The 12,781-nt window shown below is 46.4% G+C and overlaps 1 protein-coding gene across 5 annotated transcripts; it reads left to right on the forward strand.

Moving 5' to 3' along the window:
• Nucleotides 1-376: 376 nt before the first annotated feature.
• On the forward strand, nucleotides 377-12,574 carry TMEM208 (transmembrane protein 208). 5 transcript variants are annotated; one of them, XM_068127195.2, is made up of 6 exons: nucleotides 377-636; nucleotides 874-969; nucleotides 3,293-3,352; nucleotides 5,785-5,921; nucleotides 10,089-10,173; nucleotides 12,257-12,574. In XM_068127195.2, exons 1-6 carry the CDS (start codon nucleotides 631-633, stop codon nucleotides 12,389-12,391), a joined length of 519 nt encoding a protein of 172 aa, XP_067983296.1. In that variant the 5' UTR covers nucleotides 377-630; the 3' UTR covers nucleotides 12,392-12,574. The 5 variants fall into 5 exon arrangements, with proteins under 5 accessions (XP_067983296.1, XP_067983298.1, XP_067983297.1 ...); XM_068127197.2 differs by having other exon boundaries at nucleotides 12,264-12,574; XM_068127196.2 differs by lacking the exon at nucleotides 874-969.
• The last annotated feature ends 207 nt before the right edge of the window (nucleotides 12,575-12,781 follow it).

Here is a 12,781-nt window from a genome sequence, read left to right on the forward strand (position 1 = left end):
ACTCAAGCAAGCACTCCATTCGAAACCGTTGATAAGGACCGGCAGGCTTGGCAAGCCGAGCTTCTTAGTCACTGCCCGAAGTCGTGCACCACAGAAGATAAAGCTGAAATCTCGTTTTAAATAATGTGGAGTTCTGTACTATTTCCGTTTCCGCTGCGTCACAGCACAGACCCACCATTCAGATCGTCTTGGCCAGATAACTTTGTTAGTGGCTTGTTGTTGTTTTTTGAGTTTTATTTATTTCTGTTTATCGGTTGTAAAAATTAATTTATTTTCTTGCAATCAATTAGTAATTGTTCCTAAGCTGTATAAATACCAGAAGCGGCGAGATGATTTTTTTTTACGTTGAGTTGTCGAAAAAAAAGATCGGATGGTCACTTCCGCCATTTATATCAATCGTTCATAGTGGGAGGCTGCTTGTAATATTTACTCAGATTATTCTCAAAACTTCAAATATAGATATTTATTTCATTATTGAGGTGTGGGACTACAACTAAATTGGTAGTTGCACACCTTGGTGTCTCGAACTTAACGTGGAGGAAGAGTATTCGGAATAGGAAGTTTGTTGAAGCTCCAGGGAGGGAGGGACACGTTGATTCGGGACTGGTCTTCACGAATCTTCTGCCAGCGATGCCGGTCTGGCCATTTCTCTGTCTGTGCCGCGTTTTCTACATGAAAATAATTTTGCTTGTTGCGTTGAGACACCTATTGATTGATTGATTGATTGATTGATTGATTGCTTTTGGGAATAGATTGATACACCTGGATTTAATTATTTACAAATTAAAATTGCTCTGATATCTCAACTTATCATTTAGGTTCTCAATGAGGATGGTTTTTGTGACGCCGTAATTGTTTTTGTATCGATTCCAGCCCAAAGGAAAACAAGGAACCAAGGGTCAGAAACAAATCGCAGAGGAAAATCGAGAAGCCCTTCGATTTTACTTTCGGGTCATGTTGGGATCGACTGTGAGACCATTTTATCCTTTATGAACACGCACTTCAACTCTCACACGCCGCTAATCACTCGCGCTTCCACAGACACCGCGGCGCCATTCCCTTGCGGAGCAACGATCGCGTCACTTCTCCCTTGTAAGCGAAGACAACGCGACCCTCCCTCGTGAGCAACGACAACCACTCGCTCCGCCCCTCGAGTGTAAGCCCTGACCACGCCACTCCTCCCTCATGACCAACGACCGCACCGCACCGCCCCTCCCTCGTGAACAACGAGCATGCCGCCCCTCGAGGGTAATCCCTGACCGCGCCATCACCTCTTCATGAGCAACGACCGCACCGCCCCTCCCTCGTGAGCAACGACCGCACCGCCCCTCCCTCGTGAGCAACGACCGCGCCGCTCTCCCTCGTGAGCAACGACCGCGCCGCTCTCCCTCGTGAGCAACGACCGCGCCGCTCTCCCTCGTGAGCAACGACCGCGCCGCTCTCCCTCGTGAGCAACGACCGCGCCGCTCTCCCTCGTGAGCAACGACCGCGCCGCTCTCCCTCGTGAGCAACGACCGCGCCGCTCTCCCTCGTGAGCAACGACCGCGCCGCTCTCCCTCGTGAGCAACGACCGCGCCGCTCTCCCTCGTGAGCAACGACCGCGCCGCTCTCCCTCGTGAGCAACGACCGCGCCGCTCTCCCTCGTGAGCAACGACCGCGCCGCTCTCCCTCGTGAGCAACGACCGCGCCGCTCTCCCTCGTGAGCAACGACCGCGCCGCTCTCCCTCGTGAGCAACGACCGCGCCGCTCTCCCTCGTGAGCAACGACCGCGCCGCTCTCCCTCGTGAGCAACGACCGCGCCGCTCTCCCTCGTGAGCAACGACCGCGCCGCTCTCCCTCGTGAGCAACGACCGCGCCGCTCTCCCTCGTGAGCAACGACCGCGCCGCTCTCCCTCGTGAGCAACGACCGCGCCGCTCTCCCTCGTGAGCAACGACCGCGCCGCTCTCCCTCGTGAGCAACGACCGCGCCGCTCTCCCTCGTGAGCAACGACCGCGCCGCTCTCCCTCGTGAGCAACGACCGCGCCGCTCTCCCTCGTGAGCAACGACCGCGCCGCTCTCCCTCGTGAGCAACGACCGCGCCGCTCTCCCTCGTGAGCAACGACCGCGCCGCTCTCCCTCGTGAGCAACGACCGCGCCGCTCTCCCTCGTGAGCAACGACCGCGCCGCTCTCCCTCGTGAGCAACGACCGCGCCGCTCTCCCTCGTGAGCAACGACCGCGCCGCTCTCCCTCGTGAGCAACGACCGCGCCGCTCTCCCTCGTGAGCAACGACCGCGCCGCTCTCCCTCGTGAGCAACGACCGCGCCGCTCTCCCTCGTGAGCAACGACCGCGCCGCTCTCCCTCGTGAGCAACGACCGCGCCGCTCTCCCTCGTGAGCAACGACCGCGCGGCCCCTCTTTCGTGAACAACCACCGCTCCGCCCCTCTTTCGTGAACAACCACCGCGCCGCCCCTCTTTCGTGAACAACCACCGCGCCGCCCCTCTTTCGTGAACAACCACCGCTCCGCCCCTCTTTCGTGAACAACCACCGCGCCGCCCCTCTTTCGTGAACAACCACCGCGCCGCCCCTCTTTCGTGAACAACCACCGCGCCGCCCCTCTTTCGTGAACAACAACCGCGCCGCCCCTCTTTCGTGAACAACCACCGCGCCGCCCCTCTTTCGTGAACAACCACCGCGCCGCCCCTCTTTCGTGAACAACCACCGCGCCGCCCCTCTTTCGTGAACAACCACCGCGCCGCTCCTCTCGTGAGCAACCACCGTGCCGCTCCTCTTTCGTGAACAACCACCGTGCCGCCCCTCTTTCGTGAACAACCACCGCGCCGCCCCTTTTTCGTGAAAAACCACCGCGCTGAACCTCCCTCATGAGCAACAAGCACGCCACTCCTCTTTCGTGAACAACCACCACGCCCGCCCCTCTTTCGTTAAGAATGACCACTCGCTCTGCTCCTCGAGTACAAACCCAGACTGCGCCACCATCTTGCGAGCGATGACAGCGCCACCCCGTCCTCACCAGCAATGACTGGGTCGCCCTCTCTCGTGTGTGTGTGTGTGTGTGTGTGTGTGTGTGTGTGTGTGTGTGTGTGTGTGTGTGTGTGTGTGTGTGTGTGTGTGTGTGTGTGTGTGTGTGTGTGTGTGTGTGTGTGTGTGTGTGTGTGTGTGTGTGTGTGTGTTTCCTTCCGTTTCTGAGCGACGCTTCGTAGCTTCCTCAATCCTCATGCAGATTTTGTTGCTCGCCTTTCGTCCCTTCTCTCTATCCATGCTGATGTTTCAACCCTTCTTCCTGTTTTGTAGGTCATTTATGTGCTTCGACATCTGCCAATATTATCCAACTCTTCCTCTTTCTGGACATGGGTAAGCGTGGCACTCAGTTTAGTCCTTATCTAGAGTGACGTCACCAATGTCACACTTCAGCTTTCTGTTTCCACGTAACTAGTTTCCAAACTCTGTGATCTGTCGATTCATTCATTCAGGGTCCATGCTAATGTGTTGCCATTCCTTATGCAGTCATTGTAGCAAGTGGTATCTCAGTCATGTTTTTTTTTTGTTTTTTTCCCCTTCTTTCAGTCATTCCCATTCATGTGGAGTTTTCATTTCACGATCACACTCGTGTTAAACCGACGAAGAAAAATACTATTATATAGCATTTGATGAAATGTTCAATGTTTCTTCTTTTTCTATCAAATGCATATTGGACTCGGTAAAAAAAATTCCAGACATTAAAACCTGCTTGATACACTTGGATTATTTACAAAAATACAAATCAAAATTACGAATTCTCTCTGCTGGTTGCATCATTCCTGAGGTGTAGCTGTGCTCCTGCACATTGGGACTGAAATTTGGACGTTTGTACCATGGCAACTCATCCTTTTTCTGCCTCCGCTGACGAAGTCGCCAGGGACATTATGTTTTCGGGTTGTCCGTCTGCCAGTCCAGGTTGGACGTCCGTCCGTCATAGGTTTTCGTTTCCGCGATAACTTAAGGACGGATGAACGGATCGTTGTCAAACTTCGTACAAGTATTAGGCCAAGTAAAAAAAAAAAAAAAAGTTTCTCGTCCCCGCCCGCTTCCTTTTTGGTCGCCGCCTACTTTTATTTACTATTTAATACTATTTTTTTTTAATATATACTTGTTTTTTTTAAATCGTTTTGCGAAGAAACTCGGTCTAAAACTTTCCGTTTCCGGGCGTTTGCTGATCGTATCTTGTGCATTGATGATCTGAACTATTATGGATCGCGCCCTCTAACGGAACTTCCTGGTTAATACACGCTCGGCTTAACGCAGACACTTTGTGCTAAAGACGGTCGATTCTCGCAGCGGTTGTGCACTGGGCAAGTGCAATTTACGTGTAAAAATCTTGCATTTCATACTTTTAATGGTACAAATTTGAGTAGGGAATACGACGATATTCGTGTGTGTAAGCATACGTTCGTCGACAAAAGTTTTGAAGTCTTGGTTCGCGAGATCAGTTGTCGATGAGAAGCGAACGTTGAACGATCTCTTCGCTAAATTTGCCAGTGGAGAATTTGACGATGGAGATGGCATTGGTGATGGATACCAAACAACGAAAGTAAGTTGGTTAGAATGTTTAAAATGGTTCTCACTTTATGGATGACATGTACAAGATTGACATAAGTCTCACTGGGATTTCTTACTTTAATATTTATGGAACAGACCATAAGATAGACCAAGTCCTATAGTCATTAGTTTCACTATGTGGGGGGAGGCAAACTGTTGATTAAACATATATTATTTAGTCCCACTTCTGGTTTTGCAAGAGGGAAGGATCAGCCTTCCAATGAAACTACAGTAGTTGTTTTTTAGGATTTCATCAATCTTTTGGTCTGTTCTCTGAGTCGTCCCCAATATGAACAATTCTTGTACTATTAGTGTATTATTGTGTATTTATATTAAACAAGGACACATACCAAATTTAAACATTGTCATTGTTTCTTTTTTGTTTTATTCAAATATAGTTTGTCTGGTGTAACACATGACATGTTCCATTGATTGATTCTATTCATATGCCATTTCAGTTAAAACATATTTATTTGCTAATTTGGAAATGAAATTGCAGGCCTTTCGGTAACAATCAACACTGGCATGTTTCACATTACATTGGACAAACTATAGAGTCTTTAAGTCGGCCACAGTGGTCATTCAATTCATGGCAGCCATCTTGGAAAAAAAATAGCAAAAAAAATGAAAATAGTAAATAGTAAGGGCCTCCCTCCTCCTTTTTTCAAAAATGTCTGGACGAGAAACATTTTTTTTTTTTACTTGGCCTTATAATGATGCAAAGATGAACTGATTCGATTTTGGGGTCAAAGTCGGAGGTCCCGAGGTTTGGGGTCAAAGAGGTTCGGTAAAAATTCTGTGTCAACTTGTGAACCAGTGATGGGAGTTTGACAACTTGGTACAAGTATGTATAATGACATAATGTGGGCGGGGGCATATATGTCGACGTCACAATGTCGAAGAATGCCATTCAAGTTTTGAAATGATGTCATAGGATCTATTTTGTCCACCATCTCTAAGTGTTAGACACCCTGCTTTGTGCTTCCAAAGGACAGCCCACTCATTTATATAACACCCGTCATGCAAAGCGCCAGGATGATCATTCATAGTTCGGTCCACAATTGACCCCAGACTAAGCTCAAAGGAACTAAACCTGAGTTTAACTTTGAATGGACATTACAAAACGTATATGTTTAATATTTCGCTTGGTAATTCCGCCGTAGTTCCGTTTCTCATACGTTGTTTGGATGCGTCTCTTTTCTTGGCAGAGTTTGCTGGTCTGTGCCCTGGCTGTAAATGTTTGCAGTTACCTGGCCATGTCGAGCATGGCGCGAGCCTTGTATGCCCCTGATGGCAGCTTGATGGATGGTGGCATCGACCTCAATATGGAACAAGGCATAGCAGAGTACATTACTCATTACTGATCTGAACTAACACTCATTTTTCTCTCGGACGATGTATAGATTGTGGGGGGAGGGAGAGAGAGGAAGGAGAGAGAGGAAGGAGAGAGAGAGAGAGAGAGAGAGAGAGAGAGAGAGAGAGAGAGAGAGAGAGAGAGAGAGAAAAAAAAAAAAAAAAAAAGAAAGAAAGACAGAGACACACACTTTGACTTTTGAAACTCTTTTATTATAAAAGTAAGAAAACCACACAAGTCATGAATAAAAAAAACACCAAAACACTAAAATAGAAAGTTTAACACACCATTGTCAAGTTTGCAAACCCCACCCTTTATACACCATTTTTCCGAAAAGGTTTGCAGATCATCTTTCATTTGGAAAAAATGAAATTCCAAACGCAACCTTGCCATGACCAAAGCCTTGAAAACAATTACCACATCACATAAAATATCAGCATTTGCCAGGAGCTTTGCTTTTCTTGTCTTATAGATTGCTAGTTTTCCAATAGAAATTAAGAAATTAACAAGAGCAGTCTCAGAGCGTTTTTTATAACCAAGTGGTGTTCCAAAGATAACAAGTACAAAAAGTTTTAATTAAAACAAAAGCCGCGTCGATGTTACACAATGCCTAGATGCAGCTGTGCCTATAACGTCGATGTTATAGGCACAGGACATTCCTATTGATTCGATTACTTGATGTTATTTTTGTGCAAAGTGAAAATATATCTCGGCAATTTCCCGTGTGTGGCGACGAATTTTTAATATATCTCGGCATTTTCCCGTCTTATTTCAGGCGGTGTATGACTGACCATGCCGCGATTTAAAAAAAATATATCTCGGCAATTTCCCATATGTGGCGACACGTGAACGAAGCTATCTCCTCTCTCCACATTATTGTGACGACGTATAAATTAAATATTTCATCGTGACGATTATCATCAAATGGATGAATTTTTAATATATCTCGGCATTTTCCCGTCTTATTTCAGGCGGTGTATGACTGACCATGCCGCGATTTAAACAAAATATATATATCTCGGCATTTTCCCGTCTGTTATTTCAGGCGGTGTATGACTGACCATGCCGCGATTAAAAAAAAAACAAACAATATATCTCGGCATTTTCCCGTCTGTTATTTCGGGCGGTGTATGACTGACCATGCCGCGATTTAAAAAAAATATATCTCAATGGACTTGAAGTTACAGGCCTTTGAGAATTCATTTCGTTCTATAAAGGGCAACTTTCATCGGATTTTCTTCACGTTTTTTTTCAACCCAGTCTAAAACTATGTTAGCGACTGTGAAAAATGAAATGATATATCGAATTTGATTTGAAAGAAAACTGTGTGAGAGAGCAAGACACCATGGGCCTACAAAACAGGCCTCAAAGCTATGCGAGTTAATAAAATGGTGGATATTTGTTTATATGAAGCCTCTCCCACAATGGGTGGAGCTATGGTTCCCAGAATGGGTGGAGCTTTGAGGTTTTGTCTTCTCTGCAAGAACAACAAGAACAAGAAGAACAAGAACAACAGCAGAGGGCACTCTATGAGCAGCGTCTGCGACGCGGCTAAAAACACTTGTAGAAAAAGAAAAGTTCATACGATTAAAAAAAGTTGATAAAAAAACAAAGAAGGGAGAGAGTCTTGCACAATCTACGTAGGCATGGGAAAGGTCTTCAGAAATCATACAAAAAGGGCATTCCACTGGGTTATCCTCATTAAAACGATGTAATAAAACATTGGAGGGCAACACCATATGGGTGAGTCTCCAAGCAATATCACCAGTCCTTTTAGCAATCGGTGAAACATACATTGCAGACCATTGCGGATGGGAGGGAGACCCAGAAGGCAGTTTCTCTTTCCATCAAGCCCCAAAAGAAACTGGCTGTAACGAGGGAAACCGAACTGAGATACACAAACGATACAGTCTCTTTTTATCCTTGCTGGAAAGTGGCGATGAGGATAGCAAGATAGATGTTGTGGCGCTATCAGCCGGCAGGCGAGAGCTAGCACAGATCTGTGGTGGCGTATGGTGGTCACCAATGTTGGTGGTTGAGCTCAGGCCCAAGTGCCTAAAAACACAGGATTTCCTGTAGGACCTTGGCGACGCTCCTCAAAGATCTGATGCCAGTTCTTACTTGAAGATGTCCTGCGGAGAACCAACTGTTCTTGTTGCAGTCACGAAGGTCCCGAGTCGTTTTCACGCCAGCACTCACAAAACGTTGCACAAAAGCATGTGAGCGAGGAATAGCAGGAAAGAGGGCATTGTAGAAAAGGGGTTCCCGGAGGAACCTTTCACTGTTGTATGTCCCCATTTGCCGAGTTGCTGAAATGGACCGCCAGACATTCAAGACATCTTGGTAAAAGTCAGGGAGCAGCGAAGCATCGACATGTTGCAGCTCCATGAAGAAGAGTTCACAATTGTACCCAAGCATGCCGGCTTGTTTTAGTATACAGTTTGCAGTCGATTTCCAGGGCAAGGCCTCCAGAAATATAAAACGACTTGCTGTAGAGACTCGGAAGGCCATCACCTGACAAAGAATGTCCACAAGCCCATGACGACCTTCTGCCAGTGGAAGGCAAATAGTCTCTGGCTTTAGCCAGTGTTTGCCATCCCAAAATAAGTCGAGTAAACATTTTTGAATTGACGACGAGAGAGAGAGACAGAGAGACAGAGAGACAGAGAGACAGAGAGACAAACAAAAAGAAAAAGAGAGAAAGAAAGAAAAAGTATAGATGTGGGAGAGAGAGAGTATCTCCCACGATGAAGCTGATTCTAAAAGCCTTTCTCTCACCGCAGGCAGGTTGGTGGTTTTTCTGTCTTCTACCGACTCCTCTCCGGCCTAGCTCCCCCTGCTCTGTCTGTGCTCTGTACCCCAATTATTCCTGCAGGTCGCACAAGATCTGTCAGCAACCCTCTTCTGGTGAAACTAGCAAAATCAAGACTCTCTGCTCACCTTCACTCCTTCATTCCCCTTTTCTCCCGCCTCTGGAACAAACTCCCCCACTCCCTTCAATCCCACTCCTCCCTCCAGGTCTTTAAAACAGCTGTTCATCACCATCTCCTATCTTCCCCCATCCAACACCTTGATCTTTTCTACCCCCATTAAGACACCCCAAATCCGCCTCTTTCAATCCCCAACTTCTTTCCTGAAATTCCTGGAAGTGTTCATTTGCTTTATACCGTGTACCCCTCCCTCCTCCCCCAGCCCTCCCCCTTCCACAGATCTACCCACGTCCCTGTTCTCTACTGTTGTTGTGCTTGTGTGCTTCCATTTCTCTCCCCCTCTTGTCTCCCGCTCCCTTCATTGCATGTTTTATGTGTCTGCGCACGTTTTCATGTTCAATGTGTTGGCTCTTACACGAGCCTCGATTCTGTATACAAAAAAAAAAAGTATAGATGATAGGGGAGAGAGGGAGGAAGTATAGATGATGGGGGAGAGAGGGAGGAAGTGTAGATGATGGGGGAGAGGGAGGAAGTACAGATGATGGGGGAGAGAGGGAGGATGTATAGATGATGGGGGAGAGGGAGAGGAAGATGATTGAGAGAGAGGAAGTATAGATGATGGGGGGGGGGGGGGGGGGGAGAGAGGACATGTCGATGGTTGGGGGAGGGGGGGGGTGGAGGGGAGAGGAAGTTTAATTGGTGTTGGTGGAGCTTAGGGAGGGATGGTGGGAAGCAGCCCTGAGTGACGATCCATATTCAATGGAGCTTTGTATAAAAGCTTATCTAGCCTCATACATTGTAAAATCCGAAATAAAAAATTCCATTGCAAGTTGCAGGTATACCAGTCACCAACCCAACTCATCCACCAGGTTTTGTCCAAATGTGTCCATAGATTGAAGCATCGACCAAATGTAGATTGAATAAAGATTGCTAGAACGGACGGAGTGGGAATTGTTGGAATGAACCGAATGGAAATTGAAAGAAACAGAACATCAATACACTGCTTAACAAAATCGGTTGTGAAGAATTTGTGACAGAGTTTTTAAAGATTTGTTGAAATTCTTTGAATTGATATTACAAGCGTGTTTAACAATGGTGTTGTGGTTACCAAAAGCCTCTGGCCACACACTCAAGATAACATCCATTCTCCTGCCCTGCATTTAATGCGTGTGATTGCACTGGTTGTTGATTTTTCAGCCATTTATTGTGTGCGTGTGCCTGCCTCTAGGCATCTCAAGGATGTAATTCTGCTCACTTGCATCGTGCTCATTCTCAGCTGCATCTCGACGTACTTTTGGTTCCTCTGGTTACTTGTGAGTTAACTCCTGATACTTAGGCAGTTAAGACCGAAAAATAGGGCGTATCGTTCATTTTTTCAGGAAAGCACCAAATTTGGCACAGATGTAGTCTGGACCTATACAATTGTTTTCCTGAGGGGCGCCCAAAAATTCAGAACCCCTGGTGGCCGCCATATTCAATTTCAACATGACCGCCCTCTGTGATCTATTCCCCTCAATAACTTCTATACTATGAGTGGTCTTGGTCTTGTATTGTGGTCTTGGCAATAGCACACTACTTTACCTACCAGTCACACGGTGTGGAGGAACTCTGGATTGCCATTGGCACTGGTAAAAGCTACCGCTACCTTGCCATCCATAAAATTGCCACCGGCCTTGGCCGCAGGAAGTCAGAGTCTTTGCCATTATTTCATGCCTTCACTGGCTGCGATACAGTGTCATTTTTGCCCAAATTGGGAAAAAGGCAGCCTGGAAGGCTTGGGAGGCATACCCCAGCATCACGCAGACCTTTCATGGTTCCAGTGTCTTACCCCATGTTTTCATGGTCTCTGAATCCAATGGGATCAATTGCATAAAGATTGGCATCAATCATCTTTAATTTCAAGATGGCCACCATGGTGTTTCCATTTTCCTTGAATCTCTCATAGTATTTTAGGTAAAATTTCAATTCCAAGTGATACACATATTTTATTTGTCTCTGATAACAATGGAATGGTATTAATTAATCAAAGTTACACACAGTTGCAGTTTTAACTTAAAATATTGAGGGCACTTGAAAGGTGGAGGCTCTCGCACAGACGCGTAGTACTACAAGCACTGTCCATCGCAGTCACACAGTGATGTGCAGGGCAGATTTGCCCTGGAGCATTTACAGTTGCCTTTACAGGCCGACTTACAATGGCAGCTTGTAAGCTCTGAACATGCCTCCTGTATCAGTGGTATTGTGGTCCAAATTGGATGTCCAAGAAGTCCCTGTTTTCATCCAGCCCCAATCAGCTGGTGATGGAAGTTCTGGGTAGGGCACAAGTGCCTGACTCCATACGTGTCCAGCCTGAAAACATGCACGTTTTAGGTGTTGTTCGAAGGCGTCTGCTGTTGGGGGAATGTGATCAATTGTTCTTGCCTTCTTCGTGAACAAGTGTCGGCGCATGTCATTCACTGTCTTTATCTCGGTAGTCCGGTCATAGAGGATGGCAACATATCTTTCTAGACTCGGACTTCCTGCGGCCAAGGCCGGTGGCAATTTTATGGATGGCAAGGTAGCGGTAGCTTTCACCAGTGCCAATGGCAATCCAGAGTTCCTCCACACCATGTGACTGGTAGGTAAAGTAGTGTGCTATTGCCAAGACCACAATATCAGAATCTACAGTTCGAATCAATACCCGTTTTCTCCCCTTTTTCACGGCATCCAGGACATTTTTTTGGATTTTTTGAATTTTCTGAATTTTTGGGCGCCCCTCAGGAAAACAATTGTATAGGTCCATACTACATCTGTGCCAAATTTGGTGCTTTCCTGAAAAAATGAACGATGCTTCCTCTTAACTGCCTAACTATGAGATCTTCACTACATGCATAAGTTTTATTCCTGTAATATAAGATTTTTGCCTCATGGAAGAGCGGGGTGACATAAGGGAAAAAGGTAACCAATTGACAGTGGGGCATTATGGTCACAGATTCCAAAAAAACAAGGGAATGAACAAACAGGAAAAGAGGAAAGAGAGAGAAGAGGAGGAAACACAGTGACCTGCAAGTAAGAGGGTTGGGCTATGTCTAGTTAATGGGAGTAAAAGTAATTCTGGGTTGGTATGGGGGGATGGAATCACATGTCATTGCACCTCCTGCTTGAAATCCATGAGGGAAGAATCACTCAAAATTCCAATCCCTCCGAGTAAAGCCAAGAGATCCTAAAAATAATGTTCCAAATTATAAACTTTCTAGCCTTTCACTTTCTTATAATGAATAGGTAATCTCAAATGGACAGTATGGTGGATTTGAACAAGAAGAAGAAGAGGCCACTATTATTTTGTGTCGTACATTTAAATGTTTTTGTTTATGCTTAAGGAAGAATGTCACGAATCTGCATCTCCTTTCGATGCAGGCTCCAGCACGAGCAGTTTACATGCTATGGCAGCATGTGCTGAGGCCTTGGTTAACTGCAGGAAGTGATCCTCAGCAGCAAGAAGCTCCTGACAAAAAGCAGCGGAAGATTGAGCGACGACAGAAGCGTTCTTGAGCTTTTCGCCATCCACGTGCATATTGTCTGCCCCAATCTGGCATCATTGGTCGTGAATACGAGAGCAATCGTTTATTTGCCTCTGCCCACGTGCACCACACTAATTATTGCCTCCTGATATTTGCAAGTTGGACGTTTTCCCTTTAACCGCACCTCTGTGTACATAAAGATTTCAGAACTGGCCTGCTGTATGAATGTTTCTCATTTCTTCATACTTCTGTGCACCTTCCCACCGTTGATGACAGTTTAATACGCAGTTCCGGTTTTACAGAAGACTTGATGGTGTGTAATGGTTAGAGCGTCCGCTCTGACTCTGGGATGTCGGCAGTTAGAACCCCATCCGAGTCATACCAAAGACTTCAGAAATGGTACGTGCTAGCTACTTCTGTG

This window comes from Myxine glutinosa, chromosome 10, assembly GCF_964187855.1.
Source record: "Myxine glutinosa chromosome 10, kmMyxGlut1.1, whole genome shotgun sequence".
NCBI classification, from domain to species: Eukaryota; Metazoa; Chordata; class Myxini; order Myxiniformes; family Myxinidae; genus Myxine; species Myxine glutinosa.